The following is a 24,888-nucleotide window of genomic DNA, read 5'->3' on the forward strand; positions in this document are numbered from 1 at the left end:
TATAAGATCGCCGGGTGCCGCTGGTACTTTTGCAGACAGAAAAGTCACAGCAGAGCTGGCTCGAGAGTGAACAGTGGGATGGATGGAGGGCAGCTGAATCTTGAACAGTCTTCTTTTTCCAGTCTGGAAAACCAGCCAAGGCTTTCCTAGCTGATTGAGCTGGCTGTCAGGGTCAACAACCTGCGTGCAGCGGGTACAAGGTCCCTTTAAGAGCCAGCCTCCCTCCGCCCCTCTCTCTCCCGCGCCGAGGCGAAGGCGGAACCGGAAGTTGTAGGGGACGTGCCGGTCCCCAGCATGGCGGCCGCCTGCCCTTTAGGTCAGGCTGCTGAAACAGTGGCCGTCCAGTTTCTGGGTTTCCTGTGGTTCGTGTCAGTCACCACGGGACCCTGGGGAGCTGCCGCCGCCGGGGGCGAGGAGCCGCTTAAGTGCGAGGACCTCAAAGTGGGACAATATCCTCTGTGTGGCGCTTCCCCTTGGGGGCGAGGTAGATTTGGGGTCGCCAGTGGGTTGTGGCCCTCTACGCCGTCTAGGGTTGTACTGAAAGAAACGGTGACCTGTGGCCTCTAATGACCAAGGGACCCTGGGAGGTGAGGAGAAATTAGGGATGTTAAATGCAGGCCACCCTTTGGAATTTTCTTGGGATTTTACGTGGTTTGCGCTTCCTCTTCTGATCCACTCTTTTTTTTTTTTAAACTGGGGGTTTATTTGTTCACCAAACACATAGATCCTGAAGTATGCAAGGTCGTGATCTAGCACTAGTAATAAAAAGGTTGACGGCTCTTCCCTGGAAGTTTGCGGACTTGTGAGACAAATAGTAGTTGATAGCGGTAAAGCCAGTGTAGGTTATCCATTTATCCATTAACTTTACGTGTATTACTGTATATTATTTTCAAATTCCGTGAGATGCCAGACCGTCGGGGCAAATTCCTGTTCCATTTTGTAATGATGGGCAAATTATTTGAACTTCGTTTTCTCATGATTAAAAATATAGAGAACAATGGAACCAACTTAAAGGTTTGTTGTGATAAATTAGTACTACAGGTGAATCACTTAGGATAATGCCTAGCCCAAAGTAGGGACTATATGTTGTTTATTTACAGAAAAGAAAACTAAGGCTAAAAGGTTTGAAGAGATCTGTTCATTTTAACAGTTCTGATAGACTGAGGGACAATATGAAATGCAGTTGCATTCAAATTAAAATAGACTTTCTATAAAATTAGATAGTCTTATACAAATTGTATAACAGAAAAATCAATAATGGAAGCCAGAGATAGAAGAAAGATTCTGTGAGGGAAAAAAATCTTAAAATTAAGAAAATTCTATAGTATTTTTGTGTAAGTTGAAAGACAGCGGTTTTTGTTTTTTGTTTTCCAGAATAGCTCTAATTTGTTGAATACCATTTGCTTGGAGTTTGATTTTTCACTCATCTAGTAAGTTGAGTTTTCTTGGCAAAAATATCAGGGTGGTTCTCTCCAAGACTGTGGGCAGTGTGAATCCTAGAGAGCAGTGACTGAGCATATAGGACTCTGAGGTAATGATAACTGGAAAATAGCTGTTAGGTCTTAAACAGGTGCCGGACTCTATCTTCACAGACATCTGTAAATACCTTACTTATCTCATTATAGTGTCAGTAAAACATTTAGGGAGCAGAAAAACACTCAAGTGTTTTGAATATCAGTAAGAAGATAATTATTACACGTGTTTTCAAAAGCTTAAAACCTTGTTGGGGAGACTATGTAGACCCACCTAAAACACCATCTTCCTTGCAGTCTGATGGGCAGTGCCATAGGCTTGGAACAGGAAACCTGACTTTACAACCTATCACTTGTATCACTTTGGATAAGTCGCTCAAACTTTGAGCCTCAGTTTGTGCTTCTGTAATGTGGGAGTAATAGTATCTACCTCACAGGGTTATTTGTGTTACATGAAATTATGTATATAGCTATACTTGGGGCCCCCCAAATTAGTTCAATGAAGTCCCAAAACTGATTTTTTTTAACTCTGAATCTCTCTTACAATAATTTGGTAAAGATTTTTCATTGTCATTTTTCCACTGTACTTAAACTCTCACTGATGTTCTTTAAGGATGGCATTCTTTGCTAGAGTTAATACACTTTTCCTGTAATAAATTAAGGTTTGGGTATTATTTTGTGACACTGACAGTTTGTGCTTGTGTTTTTTTGACCTGGACAAGGTAACAGCCTCTCTTTACATATGAATATAAACATAAGTATATAGGAGATATTAAACAGATGGTATGTTTTGTGTTGCAATAGAGTTCATGTTTCCTTAACTTTTCTTAAATATATTTGTAAAGGTCCAAAAATAAATGATGCTACACAAGAACCAGTTAACTGTACAAACTATACAGCTTATGGTAAGAATTCCAAAAACGTGTCTTTAAACATAATTTTAAAAACATTATTTCATAGATCAGTGTATGGTCACTAAAAGTAATTAATGTGTTTTTCTTAAATTATAACATTATTCAATTTCCAGAACAACTTGAAATTGGAGAACTGGCTAGGGGATTTAAACATCTTATTCTCTTTAATTATATAAACTGGGAAGTTTTATGTTGTCATTTTTTAAAAAATTTTTGAATCAATTTATATAACTCTTGATGCCCTTATTTACCAACCTATGTTATGCAAAGGTGCTTCTTTAGTTAGATTTTTAATTACTTGTAAAAAAACTTGAAATGAGACTGTTAGTCCAATAAGGTACAGTGGACAGCTACATCACCCACATTATGTACTTGTAAAATATACTTATGTACATCCTAAGTACGAAAACAGTATGGTAAGGATTTTAAGTATGCATCAGTATTTTATTTTATTTATTTATTTTGTATCAGTATTTTCTTAGAGCTATTTTGATATTAGATAGTAAACCCTCAGCCTAGTGATTTTGGGGTGCTTCTGTTATTCTAAAATATGTGAAATGCCAGATAAAACTTCATAATTTTTTATTTAGTCTTTTCTTCTAAAAGGCTGTGCCCTGAGTGGTGTGGCTCAGTTGGTTGGGCATCGTCCTGAAAAGTGAAAGGGTATATGTTGGAAGGGAGGCAGGTGGATTTATGTTGGAGCTATTTGACTTTCTTATTGGCATGATACGTAATGCTGGTAATTACATAGTATTGTTTTGAGAAAAGAGCACCTATTGAATACATATTGATTTTTAATATACTAGATATGAAATAAGCCAATAATTTTAATTTTTTTGTAAATGAAAGCTGTAGAACAGATTAATATGTAAATGAGAGTAAATGAATTATTTTTGTTAAAAACATCTTCTTGTTATATTTTTATATTTGGTCACATTGTTAGCCTGATTCTAGTCAGTAGAGGTATTTGAAAGTAAGTTGTGTTAAATTTTATAATTGATATTTTGTTGTATGTCATAGGTTATATACATATATGATTTATGTAGTATACATTGCTTAACATGTATACATTTATTTAATTTAGATGTACTAAACTTGAAAGGAACTTTGCAAGGAATCACCTATTCTTTAAGTTAATATATAAGTACACTCTGATTTGCCTCTTATATATTTGCCTGTTACTTATTACCTGTATTGTGCTTTTGAAATACAGAGAATAAAGTTAACTCTCATGAAGAAGAATTAGCTTTCAAATATTCAGCCACTGATATAAAAGATATTGGAAATCTGTGAATACTGTTTTGATTCAGGTATCTAACTTTAAGCTAGGAAGCAGGCAGTCAGCTATCTCAAAAAAGCATTTTCTATCCTATGGAGTTCTTTGTAGATATGAGAATTTTTAAGGAAATTATATAATAACAAGAGTAGCTTGTGCCCCAAAAGAGTTGTGCTCTCCAGTTAAGTGTCTGTTGTAGATTAATAAATAAGTGGCTTTGTATCATTATCATAATTTTAAAAAGAAAAAGTTTGAGACAAATATGCATCTCAGGACTTCTGCATGGACTAACAATCTGTTCATGATACGAAGCAGTCCAGCCGAAAGCTGGGATAGGTTCTACCATCTCAGCCCAACATTCACGAAGCTATGTCCACAGGAAGTCTTTTTTAATTGCTCTTAAAACACGCAGAGGCTAGTGGAGTGGCCATGGTGAATCACTTCTAAGTCCTGAACAGAGAGGACATCAAAATGACCTGTGAAACATGAAGTTTCATTGTTTTAAATTATATTTCATTGATTATGCTATTACAGTTGTCCTGATTTTTCCTCCTTTGCCCTCCTCTACCCCATGTTCCCCACTCTCCCCAGGCAAACCCCCACCATTGTTCATATCCATGGGTCATGCATATAAGTTCTTTGGTTGATCCATTTCCTATACTGTACTTGACATCCCCATGGCTATTCTATAACTACCTATTTGTACTTCTTAATTCCCTCACCTCTTCACCCATTCTCCCCTCCCCCCTTCCATCTGGCAACCATCTGGTACCTAACTTCTTTTCTCTTGCTACTTTCAAGAGTCTCTCTTTATCTTTTATTTTATTTTATTTTATTTTAATCATTGTTCAAATACAGTTTTCTCCCTTTTACTCCCAATCCAGCCCCCCCCAAACCTCCCCACTTCCCTCCCATTATCACCCTCCCCCTAGTTTTTGTCCATGTGTCCTTTAAGTTTGTTCCCGTTCTCTTAATCTTTAACATTTGGCCTTTTAATTATGATGTGTCTTAGAGTGGGCCTCCTTCCATCCATCATAATTAGGATTCTCTGTGTTCCCTGGACTTGCATGTCTATTTCCTTTACCAAATTAGGGAAATTTTCTTTCACTGTTTTTTCAGATAGGTTTCCAATTTCTTGCTCTCTCTCTTCTTCTGACACCCCTATGATGCGAATGTTGGACCTCTTCAAGTTGCCCTAGAGGCTGTTTATACTATCCTCATTTTTTTTGGATTCTTTTTCTTCTCTGTGTTCGGTATGGTTGTTTTTTTGCTTCCTTATGTTTTAAATCATTGATTTGATTCTTGGCTTCATCCATTGGGCTGTTGTTTCTGTGTAAATTGTTATTTCAATTAGTGTATCCTTCATTTCAGACTGGGTCTTTTTTATGCTGCTGAGGTCTTCACTAAGTTCCTTGATCATCCTTATAAACAGTGTTTTGAACTCTGTGTCTGATAGATTGCTTATCTCCATTTCATTTAGCTCTTTTTCTAGAGTTTTGATATTTCACTGGGGCCATGTTTCTTTGTCTTTTTGTTTGGCAGCCTCCCTGTATTTGTTTCTATGTACTAGGTAGAACTTTGATGACTCCCTGTCTTGGTAGGGTGGCCTAACATAGTAGGTATCCTGGGGGATCCAGTGGCACAGCCTCCCCTATCCCCCAAGCTGTGTGCTCTTTGTGTGGTTTGAGTACACCCTCTTCTAGTTGAGCCTTGGTTGCTGTTGGCAGATCAATGGGGATGATTTACCCAGGCCAGTCAGCTGCAAGGACTGGTTGTGACCACTGACCGTCAACCTTGGCTGTCCATGGCGGATCAGCTGTGCAGGGGCAAGATGGTTGTACTCCAGTGTGGTCTGTAGCTGTTCACTGGTTGCATTGACCCTGGGCTTTCTCAGGTGGTGCAGGCCAAGGTTATTCCCACCTGTGTTTTGCCAGGAGCACCCTGCCTGAGTTATAAAGCAATCAGAAATGGAATCTGGCTGCAGTTAGGGCTCACTGAAGCCACTGTTGCTTTTTTTGATAGGATTTAGGAGCCAAGACAAGCCTTTCTTATGGAAAAGCAGCTTGGGTGGGCCAGTATGTTGAGCGAGGCAGAGCCTCTGGAGACCTTCATGTGGGTGTGGTCACACAGTGTTATCCAGGTTGGTGGAGTCTCAGATAAGGCACCAGCTTACTGGCTCTATGGGGAAAAGGTTTAGCAAAGTGACAATGGCCTCTGCTCCCCTTGATGCCAGACACTTCAGTCTCTTCCTGTTTCTCCCCGTATACCACTCATGCCTTTCAAAGCTGCTATCCCAGTGCTGGAGCTCAGAGGGAGTGAGGCTGAGTAGGTGAGTCCATGTGTGGGTTCTTTAAGAGGAAATGCTTGGGGCTTCAGCAGTTCCTTTTACAGACTCAATCCCTGCTGGTTTTTGCAGCCAGAAGTTGCGGGGACTTCTCTTCCTGGCACTGGAACCCTGGGCTGAGGGGCCTGGTATGGGTCTGGGATTTCTTGCTCCCGAAATATCCCTCCCAAATTTTTGTGTCTGTGGGTGTGGGAGCCGCGCTTTCCATGTCCGTGCCCCTCATACCAGACTGGATGGATGTGGTTTCTTTAATTCTGTAGTTTGTCAGACTTACCTTCAGCTTGATATCTGTCATTCCTGAGAGATGGTTGTTCTGTATTTTAGTTGTAATTTTTTGGTGGTTCTGGGAAGAAGCAAGCCATGTCTGCCTATGCTGCCATCTTGACTAGAAGTTAACCAGAGTTTCATTTTCTTAAACTGTACTTTCTGTGTAGGAATGAGTGGGAGGAATGTTTTACAAAGAGGAAAGTTTGGGGGTAGAGAGTAGGAATTGGGGCCTAAGTCAAAGGAAATTCAACTATGACTGTAAATTGATGTGATCTTAAAATGGTTCCCTATTTGTCCAATGCCATATTTACTTATTGAGAAATTATTTGTAGTAAATAATTTAATTAAATTGAATAATCCAAAAACAATTATGAAAATTAATTTATATATTATACAATTTATTCAGAAATTATTAATGTATTATTGAGAAATGGTTACATGACAGGCTTCTGCTACATGGTGTAGATGATGTATGGCAGAAGACAAATCTCTACCCTCAAGGAATGTTCTGCCTAGATTTATGTATTTACATATGAGGGAGGGACCTCCCCCCAAACTGGAATTTATTTATAAAAATTGTGTATTTATTCTTACTAGTTTAAACTTCAGTCACCTGCAAAGTACTCTCCATTTGATGTAATGCATCTATTGAGATTTTTTTTCACTGCTCAAAACAGTTTTTGAACTTGTCGTTTTTGATTCCTTTTAGTACTTCTGCCATTCTTTGTTTCACCTCTTCCACATGGGCAAATGTTTCCCTTTGAGGACTTTTTCATCCAGGGAAATAATAAAGAAATCATTAAGGGTAAGATCAGGTGAATATGGAGGATGGAACACAGGGGTCGTAACATTTTTGGTCAAAAACTGCTGAATACTCAGCCTGGTGTGGGCAGGTGTGCTTGTAAATCCCATAATGAAACAGGCAAACCCTCTGAAAGAGTCTTCAAAAAACAAATTCACTGAAGCTGAATACAGCCTCTCACAACAGTGCTGGCTGGTACATTGATATAGATGGGGTCCTAGAACACTTTCCTAGCTGGGGAAACCTCTACTACAAGTGGCCTGCCCTCCAGGAGATAATTCCAGGGTTTTTTTGAGTCCCCACTCATATACATATACACATATATACATATATGTAAGTGTTTTTAATTTTTTGATCAGAGAAATACAAACATATTTAGACTCCATCTCCCAAAATTTTCCTTCACTCCTTTGGCAGAAGGTGTTTTTTATTTTCTTAAGTTTTTATTGAAATATATTTACAGAAAAGTACACGTAAGTGTAACTCAAATGAATTTTTCAAAAACTGAATGTATGTGTGAATGCATCCTAAACAAGAAACACCATTGCCATCCTGCCAAAAGCTCCCCTCGCGCTCTCTTATAGTCGCTCTCCTGCCGTAATGGGTAACCGTTACCCCAACTACTGCGAGCATCAATTCGTCACATGAAGAGTGTGTTGTTTTAAACTTTTTATTTGGGGATAATTTCAAGCTACAGAAGAGTTGCAGGAATGGGTAGTACAAACACCCTTCACCCAGATCCACCAATAGTTAACACTTTCTTTTTCTTTATCATTATGAACTCATGCAAACTCTGAATTTGTGTATATGTATGATATATATGTACATATACATATTATCCCTAAATACATTTGTGTGTTTCTCCGAAGAATGGAGATATTCTCTTAACCACAGTTTAGTTGTAAATTTCAGTAACTTTTATATTAATATCCTTACTTTACTACCCATATTCTAATTTTAACAAATGGCCCAAGTGATGCCTTTATAGCATTTACCCGCACTACAGGATCCTAAGATCAGGTTTTGCCTTTCGTCATCTTTAAGCTGGAACATTTACATAGCTTTGTCTTTAATGACACACATGTTTGAAGACTACAGTGTCTTATTTTAATAGAATGTTCCTCATTTGGGATTGCCTAATATTTCATTATGATTAGATTTAGGTTATACATTTCAGGCTGGAAAATTATGGAAGTGATGGACTGTCCTCAGCATCTCATGTGTGAGACACATGATATCTATCTGCCTCTCATTAGTGAAAGTTAATTGTTAAATGTTTGTCACTCAGATTTTCCCACTGTATAGTTAATATTTTTTTCTTTTGCAACCAATACACAGTCTTTGAGGACACTCATTACAACCATGCAGATATCCTGTTCTTCATCAAAATTTTCCCCTGGACTTAGCATCCATGATAATTCTGGCCTGAAGTATTTTTTAATATGATAGTTGCAAAATTATGATTTTCTAACTCCAGCACTTCCAAAGCATAGCTGTCTTTTAATGCTGGAAATATGAGGATAGGACTGGCTTTTGCTAACTTTTATTACTTGCTTTCACCCAAGTTTTAGATTGATACATTTAATTATCTGGTTGATAGGCAGTATAACCTGGAACAGAGTTCATACCAAGTCTTATTTTTATTTGATGGATCACAAGTTCTGTTCAGAAGCATGATGTGAACTGGAGTAGGATCTCAAAATACCTACTTACTCCCTAAGTCAGCCCTTTCTACTGTTATGAGACTTCATTACCTTATTTCTATGTTAGTTTTTTTTCTTTTTGCACTTAAAAAATAGTGCCGCTTTAAAAAATGTTTAAAAATTCATTTTAGAGAGAGAGGAAGAGGGGGAGAGAGAGAGAGAGAGAAACATCAATTTGTTGTTCCCTTAATTCATGCATTCATTGGTTGGTTCTTGTACGTGCCCTGTCTGGGAATCAAACCCAAAACCTTAGTGTATCAGGATGACAGTGCTCCAACCAACTGACCCCCACCCAGCCAGGGACAGTGCTGCTTTTTATAATTGAGAAATACTGTGTACTTGCTGGCTTAGATTGATGCCATTTAAATTCTAGACATTGGTCAGAGTCAGACTTTTTACAAGAAAACTGAAAATTGAATAGTTTTCAGGTTTATAGCATGTTGCTTAATTTTATCTTAACAGATTTATTGGTAACTGGTTTCTTTAATCATCATATTGATTTATTTTTGCTGTTCCTGAAATCATTGCAAGCATGGAATTCTGGTATGATGGAAAGAATATAGATTAAGAATGATGAATATTAATCTAGGACTTGTAAATATCATCTACTTATGAGACTTGATCAACTCAATTTCTTAGAACCTCCTCTGTTTTCCTGTTTTTAAAAGGAACATATTAATTGTTCTGCCTACTTCATAGGGTTTTTTTTTTAAACAAGGGTCAAATGAAATTATTATAAAGTATATAAAAATGGATAAACTAGGGTTGTTGAACTTCTGTTGAGTTGATTAATTTCATTTCAGAAAATCTTCCATTAATTTTATAGCCACTCACAATGTTAGATTTATTTCTCATGTCAGGTTCATTCTCTTATTTTTCTTAATGTTGAAGTTCTCTAATTTCCTAGAGTGAAGAACCTAACACTTGTTGAACACTTTCTCTAATCAGGCAGCATGCTTTACACACCATACATGCCTATTATTAGCGTTACAAGGTTATTATCCTCATTTCCCTGATTACAAAACAAGGTTGAGAGTTTTTGTAACTTGCCCGAGGAAGCAAATGTACTTGTTGAGTGACAGAGTTTGGACTTAAACCCAGATTTGTCTACTTCTAAAGTTATGCTTTTTGGAGTTCTCTATCAAGTCAAACAAATCTGATCAGCCTCAGTGGTTCTTTTGTTATATTTTCAGGTCATTTCTCTGTATACTTAGAGTAGCAGCTCATCCTAACTCTCTAAAGTACCTACTTTTCATCTCTTGAAATAATTAGCTCATATTTCTATCAAATTTGCTTGGAATTACTGTATCAGTGTGGTTGGTTTCCCCTTCACTCTGACACCTCTTTCTACTGTTTGTATCTTTCTACTATTTGTATCTTTCTGAGCCTTGGGCACTTTTCTCTTTTATCATCTCCTATTGAATACAAAATGTCTCATATTGAATATAAATAATATCTTGTAGAATTGATAAAATATATCATTGAAAATTAAAATTTGTCAAAATATGAAAGTTTTAATAATAGTATTAAAAAATAAAGGTATGATTTCTTAGTTTTTAATCTTTATAATGCATGTTTACAATTCACTAGTAAACATTTGATTTTTTAAAATTTTGTACAGAAATGTTGTCATTATCAAAAACAATGTACTTCTGTTAGGCAAGGTGTATTGGACAATAACCCTAACTGGAATCATAATTACAGTATTTTATATTGCAACTATTTAAGATCTGATTCTAGATTGTGTGCAGAAAGATCTAACAAGGCTATAAGAAAGTGATAGCTTCAAACTGAGCAAGTGCAAGGTAATACATTTAGAAGAAAATTATCCAAAACTTTAGTAATAGAATTGTTTTCTGGCACAGTTCTTCAACCCAGGACTTAAAATTTAAAGGTGCTCTTTGAGGAAAAACTTGTTTATGTATAGATATTCTTGCAGATCAAGTCTTTGCGGAGGTAGAATGGTTTTCATCAAGGCTAGAAAAAAACAACCCCAAAAACCAAAAACAAGGAAACCAGAAAACCCGTTTTTGAACCAGACATCTCTTTTACTCCCTTACATGCCTAATGCCTTTCCTCTGTCTTCAAACTGGAGTACATGTACTCTTTGGGGTAACCAGAGTTTTCTAAGAGGTAAACAGGGATAGATGTTGAGTTAGTTTCTTAAGGCTGTCATTACAGAGTGTTACAAACTGGGTGGCCTACAGCAACAGATATTTACTGTCTCAGTTCTGGAGCCTGCAAGTCTGAAATCAAGGTGTGGACAGGGGCAATTCACTCTTAAACTGGGTAGAATTTTTCCTTTCCTCTTCTGAGCTGGTGGTGGCCAGCAGTCCTTGGCTTCCCTGGCTTGCAGCCACATCAGATCAGTCTCTTGTCTTTACCTGGCATTCTCCCTGTAACTCTTCACATCACCACCTTCCTCTGTGTGTGGCCAGTTTCCCTGGGTTTTGTTTTTTGTCTTTTGTTTTATAAGGATACCAGTCTTAATGAATTAGGGCTCACCCTAACCACTTCTTCTTAACTTGGTTACATGGTTAAAGATCCTATTTTCAAGTAAGCTCACATTCTCAGGTACTGAGGGTTAGGACTTAAATTTAACTTTTTGGGGGGACACCGGTACAATGTATCTTTAAAGAATTCAATTTCCAGGTTCTCAGCTTTTGAATGTGTACTTTTTCTTAAAAGTAATGTAAAATTTTTGAATTTTAAAGAAGAGCTCTTTCATATCTATTCTCTTGGATCATGATGGCTATTAAATTGCTGTGGTATTTAGATTCCATTTTAAATAGTGCTGTAACACTTAAATTTTAATGGCAGTACTTATAATATACTGGAAATTATATATTTCCAATCATTTAAATCTATAAGAAAAATTTTAGGTGTCAAAAATGTGTGAAGGAGTCCTTAGTTTTTAAATAAAATTATTTTAGGGAGTGTGTGAGCAAAATTCTTAGAAGACTGCTGTTCTGGAGTGGAGTTTCTCAACCTCAGTACTGTTGTTTTAGACTAGCTAATTTTCTTTTGTGAGGAGGGTGTTCCATGCCCTATAGTATGTTTAGGAGCATTTCTGGCCTCTACCCACTAGATGTTGGTAACAGCTCCCCAGCTGTGACAATCAAATATGTCTCCAGACATTGTCAAATACCCCTGGGGAGTAAAAGTGCCCCCAGTCATTGAAATAGAGCATACTGAAAAATTTCCTTTCAGTCAGTAATACAGAATATATACTAACATTTCAGACATTAGCTAATCTCAGTTTTGAGTTGCTTACTCTATAGCTTTAGTCAAAACTATGACCTAAGCTGGCAGATTTTCAAGAGATAAAACCTAAGGGACAAGGTAATTCATTTAAAAAAGTCAGTAAATTTATCTCTGAATCAAAAGTGGCCATATAGGTACATCTAAATAGAGTTAAGTAACAAATACATTTAGAGTAATAAATTTATCTATTTAGAATAGATAAAAAGAATCTTAGTTTATGGCAAGAGTTGGTGTAAACTGAAAATATGAAACCAGCTTATGTTAATTTTAATGAATCGTCCAATTATCCGGTGTGTTACCAACAAAAATTCTAGAAGTATTCTTTATCTTAGAGATGAAGTGAGGGTGTAACTGTGTTTCTTCCTTTGCCACCTTTGTCAGAGGCAGGAGATGGAACCAGATTGGTCATGCATCCAAACCACTGTGGCAATTCTTCTATTTTTGTGTTGACACCAGTATACCATATTATCTTTATCTTGTACATGAATGTATATGTATATATCTGTCTATTGATAATGTAGCTTTTCCTGTCTAAATTAAAATCTCATTTCAGATTTTATACTGGGAGATGGTTTGTTATATGTTACATTTTCTTGTGTGCTTTGCTAGTCTTAAAAACAATTACCTTCTTTACAGGAAAAAAATTGTTTCTTGCCTTTTTTTTTTGCCTTTAGCTCCATGTTTTCCAGCACCTAACATAACTTGTAAGGATTTCAGTGGCAATGAAACACATTTTACTGGAAACGAAGTTGGTTTTCTGAAGCCCATATATTGCCGAAATGTGTAAGTACATTACTGAAATGTTCAGATTACCTTCCTACATTGTGCCTTGATTACATGGAGTGAAAAGATAGATTTAAATTATGGGGAAAATTCTGCACTAATATAACTTTTAACTTTTTGCTTAAATCAGAAAACCTCTACTTTAAGTGTTCATATTTGTTTTTTAAATAAATGCAATTTACCAACCAAGTAAAGCTCTATAGTTCATTATTTGGGATAAATAAAGACTGACTGGTTTCATGCCATGTCAATTTAGTCATTTTGGCTACCCAAATGAGTTACAGAAAAAAGTGTTTTTAAAATTTGAGGGATTTCTAGCCCTGGCTGGCGTAGCTCAGTGGATTGAGCGTGAGTTGCGAACCAAAGCATCACAGGTTCGATTCCCAGTCAGGGCACATGCCTGGGTTGCAGGCCACGTCCCCAGTGGGGGCCACGTGAGAGGCAACCACACATTAATGTTTCTCTCTCTCTCTTTCTCCCTCCCTTCCCCTCTCTAAAAATAAATAAATAAAATCTTAAAAAAAAAAATTCAAGAGGAGGGAAGCCTCCCAAACTCATTTAAAAGAAAAAAAAGTTTAAGGGATTTCTAGGATTCAAATAAAGGATTGTGTACCTGTAGTTTTAAAAGAATGCTAACTCTTAAATCATTTGCATATTAGGAATTTTGAAACTTGGTTTCATTTTATGGATGATGAATGGTAATGTAAAACAGAATTCAAAAGGTTTTTTGAAATATTAAGACAAGTGACTTTTATTTTGTTAGGTATATTCTTTGTTTAAAGAACTTTTAAGTTTGCTTTTAATTTTGCTATAGTAAAGCTAACATTTTATTCTTATAATTCTGCTTTGTACTAAAAGCTTAATTTGGTTTTACCCACTTTTATTAATTGCTGGCACTGTATTTTTACCTTTATACTGTGCATTATTGCATTTATTTGATGATACCTATTTGAAGTTATATCAAGAATTAATTATTGTTTGGCTGTATCTACAAGTTTTATTAGAATTCTTAAAAGTTACTATTAGAGTCCTTTTTGAGGGGCTTTAGGTTCTATCTTGCTGTATAATCCTAAGTCAATTGTTTAGAATTCTTGAGTTCTAAGACTTCTCATTAGTAAGGTAAAAAGTGTTAAAAGGAATTATTTCCAAAATATTTAGATATGGTTTAGTTAATTTTGAAATTTACAGATTGATATTTCTACCTTAAACATTTAAAATGATAATTTATTAAGTTCTGGTCTTAGATATCATAGTTATAAATACAGTAGCTAAGAATATCATCTGTTGAGAACAGCTAGCTACTCAGGTTGGACCTTACAGGTTCAAGTTACCTATAATGGTAACACCACAATGATCTGTTAATTAATTTCCAAGGTAACTCTGATTTTTTTTTTTTCAGTGCCTTTGGATAGATTAGGCTTTGACTGAGCTGCACTGAGCTCACAAGACACTGATATCAATTATGATAAGAATTATAACTGTCAAGGAAACCAGATACTTCAGGTCTCCTAGCCAACTTATTCCCCTTCTGTAGTAAATGCTACAGTTCCAAAATAGAGTTTGCTTGATAAGCATTGAATCAAAACAAGGGAGTTAGATAGATGGTTAATTATAATAAGTCATAAAATTAGGATAACCTGATATATCATTTTCCTCTATCAGGATATCCAGTTACATACCCATCAAAGAGCAAGCTACTGGCCAGCTACTGAAATTCTCATTCTCTGAGTGTCCCTTTTCCAGTTTACATGTTTTTCTTGGGTGTATAATATTGATACTAGATTAAAGCTCCATTTAATATTGCACATATAGCCATTACATTATGTATTCTCCAGTTGCTGAGGTCTGGTAACCATGTCTGATTGATTGCTAAGCCACACACCTATTTATATTAGTTGGAACAGACTAACTGCTGTTACAAATGTTTTTAGAGTTTCAGTAGCCTAACACAGTAAAAGTTATTTCTCACTCACATCGCTATCCAATTTGTGTTGGCTTGGAGGTCTGGGTGAGGAGGAAGTAATGGTTGTTCCATGTAGTCATGCAGGGCCCTAGCTCCTTTCGTCTTGTGGCTTCCTCTATCTAGTCCTTAGGGCTCTTTCCCTTCAGCCAGTAGCTAGGAAAGAGGAAAGGGTACCCATTGTAGGAGTGTTTTGTGGGCCAGACCTGGAAATGGTATATATCATTTCTGTCCATAACTGAGTTTCATTGAACAAAACACAGTTATGCCTACACTTAACTATAAGATGGGCTAGATTGTGTAGTTTAGCTGTGTGTTCCTGAGAAGAAGAGAAATGGTTTGGTGAATAATTAAACAGTCTCTTCTATACCACCAGTTTTCAAATTATTCGTTATGATGATTTATTTATATAGATAATTGCTTTTCTAATTTTATTTTCCTTCTCAGCCAAGCTTTTTTAAAGGCTTGTTTCTCTTTTCCCTTTTATGAATTTTTCTGTTTAATACAGCATGGCTTTTGGCCATGCTGAAATTTATCAGTGATCTTTGTTGTATATCAAATGTATATTTGTAGTTCATTCTTAATCTTTCTACAGCATTTGGCACTCCCTTCTTTTAAAATACTTTCTTTCCTTAACTTCTAATATAAAACATTCTTTTGTTTTCTTTGATTCCCTTTCTCCTTCCTAAAATCCTGATATCTCCCAGATTATACCCATGGTCCTTTTTTCATTTAATTCATCTACTCTTTTGACTTTTCTTACCATCTTTCTATACATTAAGATCCCAAACTGAATCTATCATTTTTTCCTATAGTTTCTTTTTTGAATGGCTCCTGTGCTACCCAGTTTTTTAAGCATAAATTTTGGAATCATTCTCTACTTCTCCTTTTTCCTCACTCCCCACATTTAGTTTGGTTGTTTCCGCCTTCTTAATGTTTCCCAGTTTTGTTCACTTTTCTCTTCCACTGCTACTGTCCAGTAGGGTATATAGCTTGAGTTTCTACAAAGCCCCCTAATTTATTTCTCTACTTGTAGTCTGGTGCCCCATTCTAATGTTGATGGGGCACCATTGCCCTCAGCATAGAATCTGCCATCCTTGTAATAGTGGATGCCTAAACAGGATCTCTAGGCCATTTACCATCTCCCCAACTCCACGAAAGTGTCCTAATTGTGAGTGCAATGCAAAAAACAGGGTTGTAAGCAGGAGACTGGCATCAAATTTGACTTTAAAATAACTTCAGCTACATTTCTATGCCTTTTTTTAAAGATTTTATTTATTTTTAGAGAGAGGGACAAGGAGGAACAGAGAGAGAGAGAAACATCAATGTGTGGTTGTCTCTTGAACACCCCCAACTGGCAACCTGGCCAGCAACCCAGGCATTGTCCCTGACTGGGAATTGAACTGGCGACCCTTTGGTTCACAGGCTGGTGCTCAATCCACTGAGCCATGCTGGCCAGGGCTACCTTTCTATTTCTTTACTACCCTTTGCAGCAAAACTCCTTAAAAGAGTTGTCTAATATGTCTTTTCTTTAATTTTTTTCCTTCCAATCTTTCTTAAGCTTGCTCTATTCTGTCTTTTGCCCTCATTTTGTCACCGGAATTGCCCTCGCTGAGGTCACTGATGATCTCCTCTTGGTAAAATTTAGTGGCAAATTCTCAACCATTATCTTACATGATCCATCTGTTACAATGACACAGTTGACCACTTTTTTCTTAATACACTGCCTTCATTTGACTTCCATGATGCCATACTCTTGTAATTATACTTCTTCTTCACTGTTTGCTCCTTTTCAGTCTCCTGCTTTCTCTCTCTCTTGCTCTCTCTCCTTTTAATTTCCTAATATTAGAGTACCTCATGGCTCAGTCTGTGAATCTCTTTTATCTATCTGTACTCATGGCAATTTTATGGCTTTAAATACTTCCTATATGCTTGTAACTCTAATTTATGTCTTTAGCCCAGACTTCTCTCCCTAACCACAGACTTGTAAATCCAGCTATCTTTTGGACAACTGTACTTGAATGTCTGATAAACATGTCAAACTCACATGTCCAAAACCTAAATCTTGACCATCCTTCCAAGGTCTAGTCCATCCTCAGCTTTCCTCAATCCTCTAGTTGCTCAGGATAAAATTCTTAGCATTATCTTTACTTTTTTTTTCATATACTAAATCTAATACATCAGGAAATCCATTTGGCTGTACTTCAGAATATGTCTGAATCTGGTCACTTCTCTCTATTTCCTTTACTATTACTCCAAGTCAAGACACTATCAATTCTCATGTAGATTATTATAATAGTCTTCAAACTCATCTTGTCCCTGTGGTAGTTTGAATTTGTTCAGAGAATTCATCCCTCTCAGTCCCTCTTAACTGGGCCGTGTATACTTTCCATTCCATTAATTTGGGCTTAACCTGGCAAAGATCTTTACTTAAATGTCACCTTTTCAGTGAGTCCTCTTAGCACCCCATTTCAATGGCTCCTGTTTGTATCCCTAACATTTTGGATTCCCTACATACCCTGTTCCACTTCTTTTTTTCATAGCATTTATGGCTTTCTTATTATATGATTTATTTTTAAAATATTTTTTATTGCTTGCTACCACAAAATTGTAAACTTTTTAGGGACAGGGATCTTTTTGTCTTTTGTTCATTAAAATATTCCAATAGCTTAGAATAGTGTCTGACATGCAGTAGCTGCCCAAAAGGTATTAATTGAATGAATGAACGGATGAATGCATCAATTAACAAATAAATAATAATTAACAGTTTTGTTTTCTAAAGTGTAACATGTTGGAAACGTATGAAGGTGACACTCTGGTTCTAATTTTGTGCAGAAATGGCTATTCATATAAAGTGGCTGTTGCACTGTCTCTTTTTCTTGGATGGTTGGGAGCAGATCGATTTTACCTTGGATACCCTGCCTTGGGTGAGTATGTTTCATTGAAAAAAAAAAAAATCCTCATGAAACTTTGTGTTGCTTAACACAAAGTAGATTTGTGTTGTTTGTGTTACCTGTAAGAATAGGTCAATGTACTTATTCTTACTGATTAAATCTTTGCATACTATTAATAGTTACAAGTTCCATGTTCTTAAGGTGAAATAGTTAACACTCTTCTGTGAGTATAGAGCTATAGCTACACACTTCAGCTTGGATAAGAAATACTGACTTTTCCTGTGTTTTCATCTTTATGAGAAGACATACTCAGATAATGTAGTCACGGAGGACAGTGGACCTGAGCTGCCATTGCTACTGCTGGATACACAGTGGATGCTCAATAAATATTTTATGGATAAATGCATATTTCTCCTTATCTCTCAAAAAACATTCTATCTGAACTTCTCTCAGAGTTGGCTTGGAAATTGAAACTACTTCTTTCATGAGAAGTTGGAGTTAGAATTATGGCAGCCAGCATAAGCTGATGTGGAGCCCTACTTTTATTACCCTTACCATCCCTCCCTATACCTTCCTCCTAGCTGTAATCTTCACATTTACCATAGCTATTTACTAAAGCTTACAACAACTATCTACATTTGACAATAGCTTTTTAAGCAGTGCATTCACATGCCCTTATTTAAGCCTTACAACTCCCTGAGTTTATCATCGTCTTTAAATCTTCTTTAACAGGTAGGGAAATTGTCAACAGAGAGGTTAAGGGATTTACTTACTATAGAGGCCTTGCTTTATTCTGTGTTATATTTGTTGCTATCATTTTATTTTATGGATGGGGAAATTGTCATGAGATTAAGAGATTTACCCAAGGACATTCAGTTTAGTGACCTGAATTTGAACCCCAATTTTCTGGCTCAAGAGATCATGCTTTATTTACTGTAGTACGCTGCTTCTATATTAGCCCTTCACAGAGCAAATGTAAAGTTTCTGAATGTTCTGCTTTCCAGCTAGCAAAGCTAATCTTAATTCTTTCTGTGTTGCTACCCACCAGAGATCAAAGGAGAGTCTTCACTGTGGAGCTGGTGGGAAGTAGGTTTCTGACATCCTTTCTTGGAGCTCATTGTTACAGTGTCATAAATAGAAGTCACAGTTTAAAAATACTATGTACATGAATTTATTCAGTTAACAAACATTTATTAAATGTTTACTGCCTGTTAAGTAAGTAACTAAGTGCTCTGGAAATAATGATGATCACAGGTCATATTAGTTAAAAGAAAATAAATATGTTGGTAGGCCAATTTATGGTATAGTACTATTACAGAACTGTAACAAAGTTCTGTGAGAACACAGAAAGGGGACTGGTTCTGTCATCCTTGGAGTGTGAAGGATAAATAGATTACAGAGATTTAGGGCATTATAGGGAATAGCACGTCAAAGGCAACAGGGTAGGAAGGAGCACATGTGCATGTTGAAAGCATGGTGGATACTGTAGCCTGTGGTATAGAAAGGACAGTGATGGCAGGAGGTGAAAAGTGACTGCAGAGGTAGCTGGTGGTCAGATTATAAAAGGCTTTGAGTTCTTCTTAAGGATTTTGGATTTTACTCTCTAATATCAGAAGCCCTAAAAGTTGTTGTTGTTGTTGTTGTTGTTGTTGTTGTTATTGTTTAAGATTTTATTTATTTATTTTTAGAGAGGGGAGGAAAGGAGGGAGAAAGAGAGGGAGAGAAACGTTGATGTGTGAAAAATGAATTGGTTTCCTCTCATTCACGCCCTGACCAGGGACCAAATCTGCTACCCAGGTTTGTGCCCTGACCAGCAATTGAACTGGTGACCTTTCACTTTGCGGGACAAAGTCCAACCGACTGAGTTGCACCAATCAGGGCAGAAGCCCTAAAAGTTGTTTGTTTTTTTAAGATTTTATTTATTTGTTTTTAGAGAAGAAGGGAGGGAGAATGAGAGGGAAAGAAATATCAATATCAGAAAAACATGGATTGGTTGCCTCTCTTGCATGCCCCTAACTGAGGACCCAGCTATGTGCCCTGACCAGGAATCAAAATGGAGGCCTTTTGCTTCGCGGAATAATGCTCAACCAACTGAGCCACACCAGTCAGGGCCCCCCTTAAAGTTTGTAAGCAGAGGAGTATCATGGTCAAATGTATAATTCAGGAAGATGGTACTGGAGGAATTGTGGGAAATGGCTTGGACAGAGAAAGACTGGTGGAGAAAGCTGAAAGGAGACCGATGCAGTAGTCCTGGCCTGATGATGGTGTAAGTGCATGTTCATGCTATTTGTAATAGCAACCATACCTTTCCGTAATGTGCACAGAAGGTCTCTGTGTAGTCAGAATCAATACTTTTTAGTCTAATACTCTTTTTAGGTGATGGATGGATGGAAGGACATGTGATTAGATGGAGAAACTAGGTTCATAATGGGAAAGTAAAATGACATGGTGATGTCACATGGTTAGAATACAGCTAAAGCCTTCTGCCTTCATCCTTGCCTTTTTTTTTTTTTTTAAGATTTTATTTATGTCTAGAGAGGGGAAAGGAAGGGGAAAGAGGGAAAGAAACATCAATGTGTGGTTGCCTCTCAAGTGACCTCTACTGAGTACCTGGCCTGCAACTCAGGCATGTGCCCTGATTGGGAATTGAACCGGTGATCCTTTGGTTCTTAGACCAGCACTCAATCCAGGGAACCACACCAGCCAGGCTTTGCATTTTCTTTTCTGTTCTCTTTAAGAGGACACAATCATGTATATATGGAACATTTCTAACTTTAAAAAAGTTTTTAAAAGGTTAGGAGGGAAGGAGAGAACACTGTTCTTTAGAATAGCTTATTCTATGATGATTTTAAATTTTAAATATTTAAAAAAATTTGGCTTACTAAGTGACTTTGTAGTATCTTATGATGTGTGTCCAGTGAGCTCTCATGTCCTATAGTGTAAGTTAATGTTTTTTACCTAATGCAGCACATAGGAATATGTTGATAGGTACATTGTGAAATTTTTTTCCTGCAAAATCAAACTCCAGGTATAAAGCTCTGTATAAAATTCTGTATATTAGATTTGGTTAGTGAATGTTAATTTCCTGCCAGGACTTGCCTTTCTTTGGTCACTGTCACTCTAGTCAATTTTTAGCTTCAGTTAAAGAGAACCTTTTAGTTCGAGTCTGAGATTCTATAAACTGGCCAATATAATTTTTAACATTTAACTTTATGCCTCAGTATAAAGCGTTTTATTTTTATTTTTAAATAACTAACTTTATTATCACAACCTTTGGATGTCCATTAATTCAACAAACATATTGGCTGTTGGCTTAGGATACAACTTTTTCAAGATCAAATCTGTCTTACAGCTCCTGAAATTTTGTTGCTGTTGTCTTATTTTCCATTACCTTTATTCTATTGGGTTGGTGACTTTAAAAATCCCTTTACCATTTTTTTAGTGGGATTTTGGGGTGATAGTTTCTAAGTGTGGATATGTCAAATTTATTATCTTTAACTGAAAATTCTCTTATCTCTTTAAGCATTCAAATATTTTTATCTGCATTTTACTTCCATTTAAGCTACCATAATGTTAAGGATTTTGATATGTTTTATCAACTAATCTGTCATTACAATTTTGTAAATTTAAAAAATTTAAATGTTTTTAGTTATTTAAATTTTAATTTTTACTACAAATTCCAGATTAAAGAATTTTTGGTATTTTCAATTTAAGTGATTAACTTTCATCTAAAAAAATCTTAACTTGATAAAACAGTGTTGACTGGCATATAGTCCTTTTAAATATCTTATTTAATCTTTATGGTTGCAAAAAGCAGTGGTTTTATTTATAGATAGCTTTGAAAAATACTAATTTAATACCCTTTATTATCATTGGAGTTTTATAAAGATAGAATAAATCATGTACATCATGCAGATATGAAACTTGCTTTTTTAAGGTAACAGTGCTGAATATGATATTTCACTATATAAATTTTACTTCAGGATTAAGCAAGGAAATTTCTTGAGTGAGATTGAGTAAAACTTGATAAGATCTAAAAATTCCTTTAAGAAAAATTTTTTCTAGATATTCAGATTTCTTTTTAGCCACAGCTATGACTTTATGTTGTTAAAGAATAAAAATTTAACTGAGTAAATTTGAAGATCTTGTTTCTTTTTAACAATGTATAGCTTTATTTTTTTTTTAACTAAAAAAATTTCAATTACCGTTTACATTCAGGATTATGTTGTACTAGTTGGCAGGTGTACAACATAGTAGTTAGTCATACACTTTACAAAGTGTTCCTCCTCCCCACCCCACCCAACATGCCCAGTACCCACCTGGCACCATACCTAGTTCTTACAAGATTATTGACTATATTTTCTATCTGTACTTTACATCCCTAGCTTTACTTCTAATTGACTTGTTCCTCAATACCACTGCTACTTTAGCTAGGAGCCTTTTTTTCCTCCACCACAAAGCCTTATTCTTCTAATAATATTCTGTCTTTTTGTTTTTAATTGTGGTAACAGCTGTGACTTCTTTATATGCAAGAAGTAGCATATTTTGTTTTGCCTATCTGTAGCATTACAAAATTATGGATTCTCAAAGGTAATAGCTCTTTCGGAGCAATTAATAGGAGAGATGCTCTTTGCATGGTAGTATTTATTTTAAAATGTAAATATTTTCTTATGAGAATAACAAAGTTGCATGTTTTTAAGCCTGTATCTTAAGAAATCTTTGATTATATTATTTCTGTTTTTTTTTTTCTTTAAGTTTGAAATTACCAGTTTGGACTGGTATGTAATATCCACATATCATAGGACAAATAAAGGATTTGTAGGTTAAACTTTTCTAAGATTTGAAAGCTTCCCTTTATAGGTACAGACACACACACACACACACACACACACACACACACACACAAATAACGAACTCATTACAGAACACTTGCAGTTTGTCAACAGTGACTTCAATATGAAATAACCTTCGTTCTCTAAAACAGTTATGCAGACAGAAGAGTATTTGCAAGACTCAACCTATAATAAAATTTAAAAATGCCAAATTTTTAAAATGCCTAAAATTAATCTGTTCTTTTTATTTTATATCCAGATAAATTCTTTTACTGAGTTTGTGTTTTTAAAATGTAAAGTTTTAAATTACTAAAATATAAATAAAGTAGACTCCAAACATGAGCTTTATTAATGTCATTTGGTAGCTTAATCTTTTTGAAAGAATATATCTACAATAGTAATGGTTCAGGATAAAAATGGGTTTTTCTTGATTAGAAACATTTTATTTGGAATTTTAAAACAATTTTTAAAAATCTAAAGCTGATATTTCTTTCCATAGTAAGAAGTTAGTAAATAGGATTTATACAAAGAAAACTTTATATTTGGGGGGAAAAAGTAGTCAACCTACTCTTGGTAGTTTACAAATATCCCATCTGTTAAAAAACTGGTATGGATGCTCAAAATAATGAAACCTATAGGAGTAGTGGCCTGTATTGGTTTTAATAAATACAGTTTAGAATGCATGCTCCTTTTTGTTCAAGTTGATTAGTGTTTATTTACAAATAAGAATTAATTATTGTTATAGTTCGTTCCTTCAGTAGTCATATTGACTATGTGTGGGAATGGCACAGCCCTGATTTCGAGTTGCTCACAGAAGCATAGGGGAGGACAGACAAATAAGTACATAATAAATCATACTGTGGGGTATGTACTAGGCTGCAACTTAAAGGTGCTGGGGAACATCTAGGAATGGTATTAAATTTATCCTGGGGGCATTAGAGAAGACTTCTAGAAGTTCTAGAATACTATTAGGGGTTAGCTAGATTATTGGGAATAGTGAGGGTAGGGAGAAGGAGGAGGCGAGGTGGAGAACAGGGTAGTACACAAATGCAGAGATGGATGAAGGAGATGCAAGAGCAGGGAGGGCAAGTTAAGAGAACTTTGGTTAGCTTTTTGGGCTGTAATGCAGAAGGAATTTACAAGAGATGAGACTAGGTTGGATGATGCTGCTATAAGGAATGTGGATTTATGTTGTCTAAATTTCTTGATTAGTAGTAGAAATAGTGATAGCATGAATAGTTGCTGGGCTAATAACATTTATTCACTTTGCCTCATTATCATTTTTAATCCTTAGTGTCCTTCCTATCTTGTTTTCATAAAGTATTTTTATATTTCAAAGCTAAAACAAATTTAAGATAGCATTATTAGCAACTTCATTAGGTAAGCCATCCTTTATTTTAAATTTATAGAAATACCATAGATGGACCATAGTTAATATCTCACATTTGGAGTGAGACAGGACTAATGAAAATGCAACTAATGAAAAAATAATTAAAGGAGTTGTTGTATAAGATGATGGATGAAAAGTTAGGGGTCTTTAGGAAACAAAAAGCTGAGAAAATTTATTCATTCAACAGATACTGAGCATCTTCCATGTGCAAGACAATGCTGTAGGTACATAAAGACACAGGAGTAAATAAAAGAGATAAAAGACACTTCCCGAAAGGGGCTGGCATGAGGCAGTGATCAAATATAAACTATTAAGTGGATAGTAAGTGTTTTAAAAAAAAAAACTAGAAGAATAATTTCATATAATTATTATATTTTAATAGTTTTGAATTATTTCCAACATGTATTATCCTAGTACTTATAACATTCTGATATATGTAGAAAAATCATCTAATGTACCTACATATTTCAACCTTTTTTGTGTATTTCCAAATTGTGTCCAGAGGGTGATCTCATTCACTCTTGTGATTTTTAGCTGGCATCTATAATGTAGTTGATAGTTATAATAGGCCTTTCACAAAGAGTCTTGTTTCATACCATTCTGTGTCTCAATTGGAATATCTGGAAAGCAAGTCAAGTTTAAATATAGAAGAGAGATTACTCATCCCACCCCCACCCCAATCTGCCTCTTCTTACTTCATCATCACATTTTTGTGTTATATCTTGTATGTGCTCTATTATTGTCTATTTTAGTACCTTAGCTCTAAGGTTGGGAGCAAGAACAGAAGTGTATACATAGTGCACAGATTTGTTATTTTGACTGTAGAGTTAATAAACATGAGATGCTTAGGGGAAAAAAGTATAGGATAAATTCAAGATAATTGGGTTACTAATAAAAGTTTTTAGTTTAACTATAATATCAGTGTTTTTTCCTGATTATTTTTGGGGGGCCTTGTCAATCTTTATTTGGACTTTCTATTTTGAAAAT

At 35.7% G+C, this 24,888-nt stretch overlaps 1 protein-coding gene across 2 annotated transcripts in view; it reads left to right on the top strand.

The window, feature by feature from the left end:
* The first annotated feature begins 278 nt into the window (after positions 1-278).
* TM2D1 (TM2 domain containing 1) overlaps positions 279-24,888 on the top strand; it is a 38,994-nt gene continuing 14,384 nt past the window's right edge. The window contains exons 1-4 of one of the 2 annotated variants that reach the window (XM_045835266.1): positions 279-449; positions 2,304-2,377; positions 12,717-12,825; positions 17,621-17,712. In XM_045835266.1, coding sequence (XP_045691222.1) covers positions 295-449; positions 2,304-2,377; positions 12,717-12,825; positions 17,621-17,712 — 430 coding nt within the window. In that variant the 5' untranslated portion in view covers positions 279-294. Of the gene's footprint in view, positions 485-2,303; positions 2,378-12,716; positions 12,826-17,620; positions 17,713-24,888 lie in introns of both variants that reach the window. The other variant, XM_045835268.1, reaches the window with a different exon arrangement.

The sequence above is a fragment of the Phyllostomus hastatus genome, unplaced genomic scaffold (genome assembly GCF_019186645.2).
Source record: "Phyllostomus hastatus isolate PE091 unplaced genomic scaffold, TTU_PhHast_1.1 phas_contig_209, whole genome shotgun sequence".
In the NCBI taxonomy this organism is placed as follows: domain Eukaryota; kingdom Metazoa; phylum Chordata; class Mammalia; order Chiroptera; family Phyllostomidae; genus Phyllostomus; species Phyllostomus hastatus.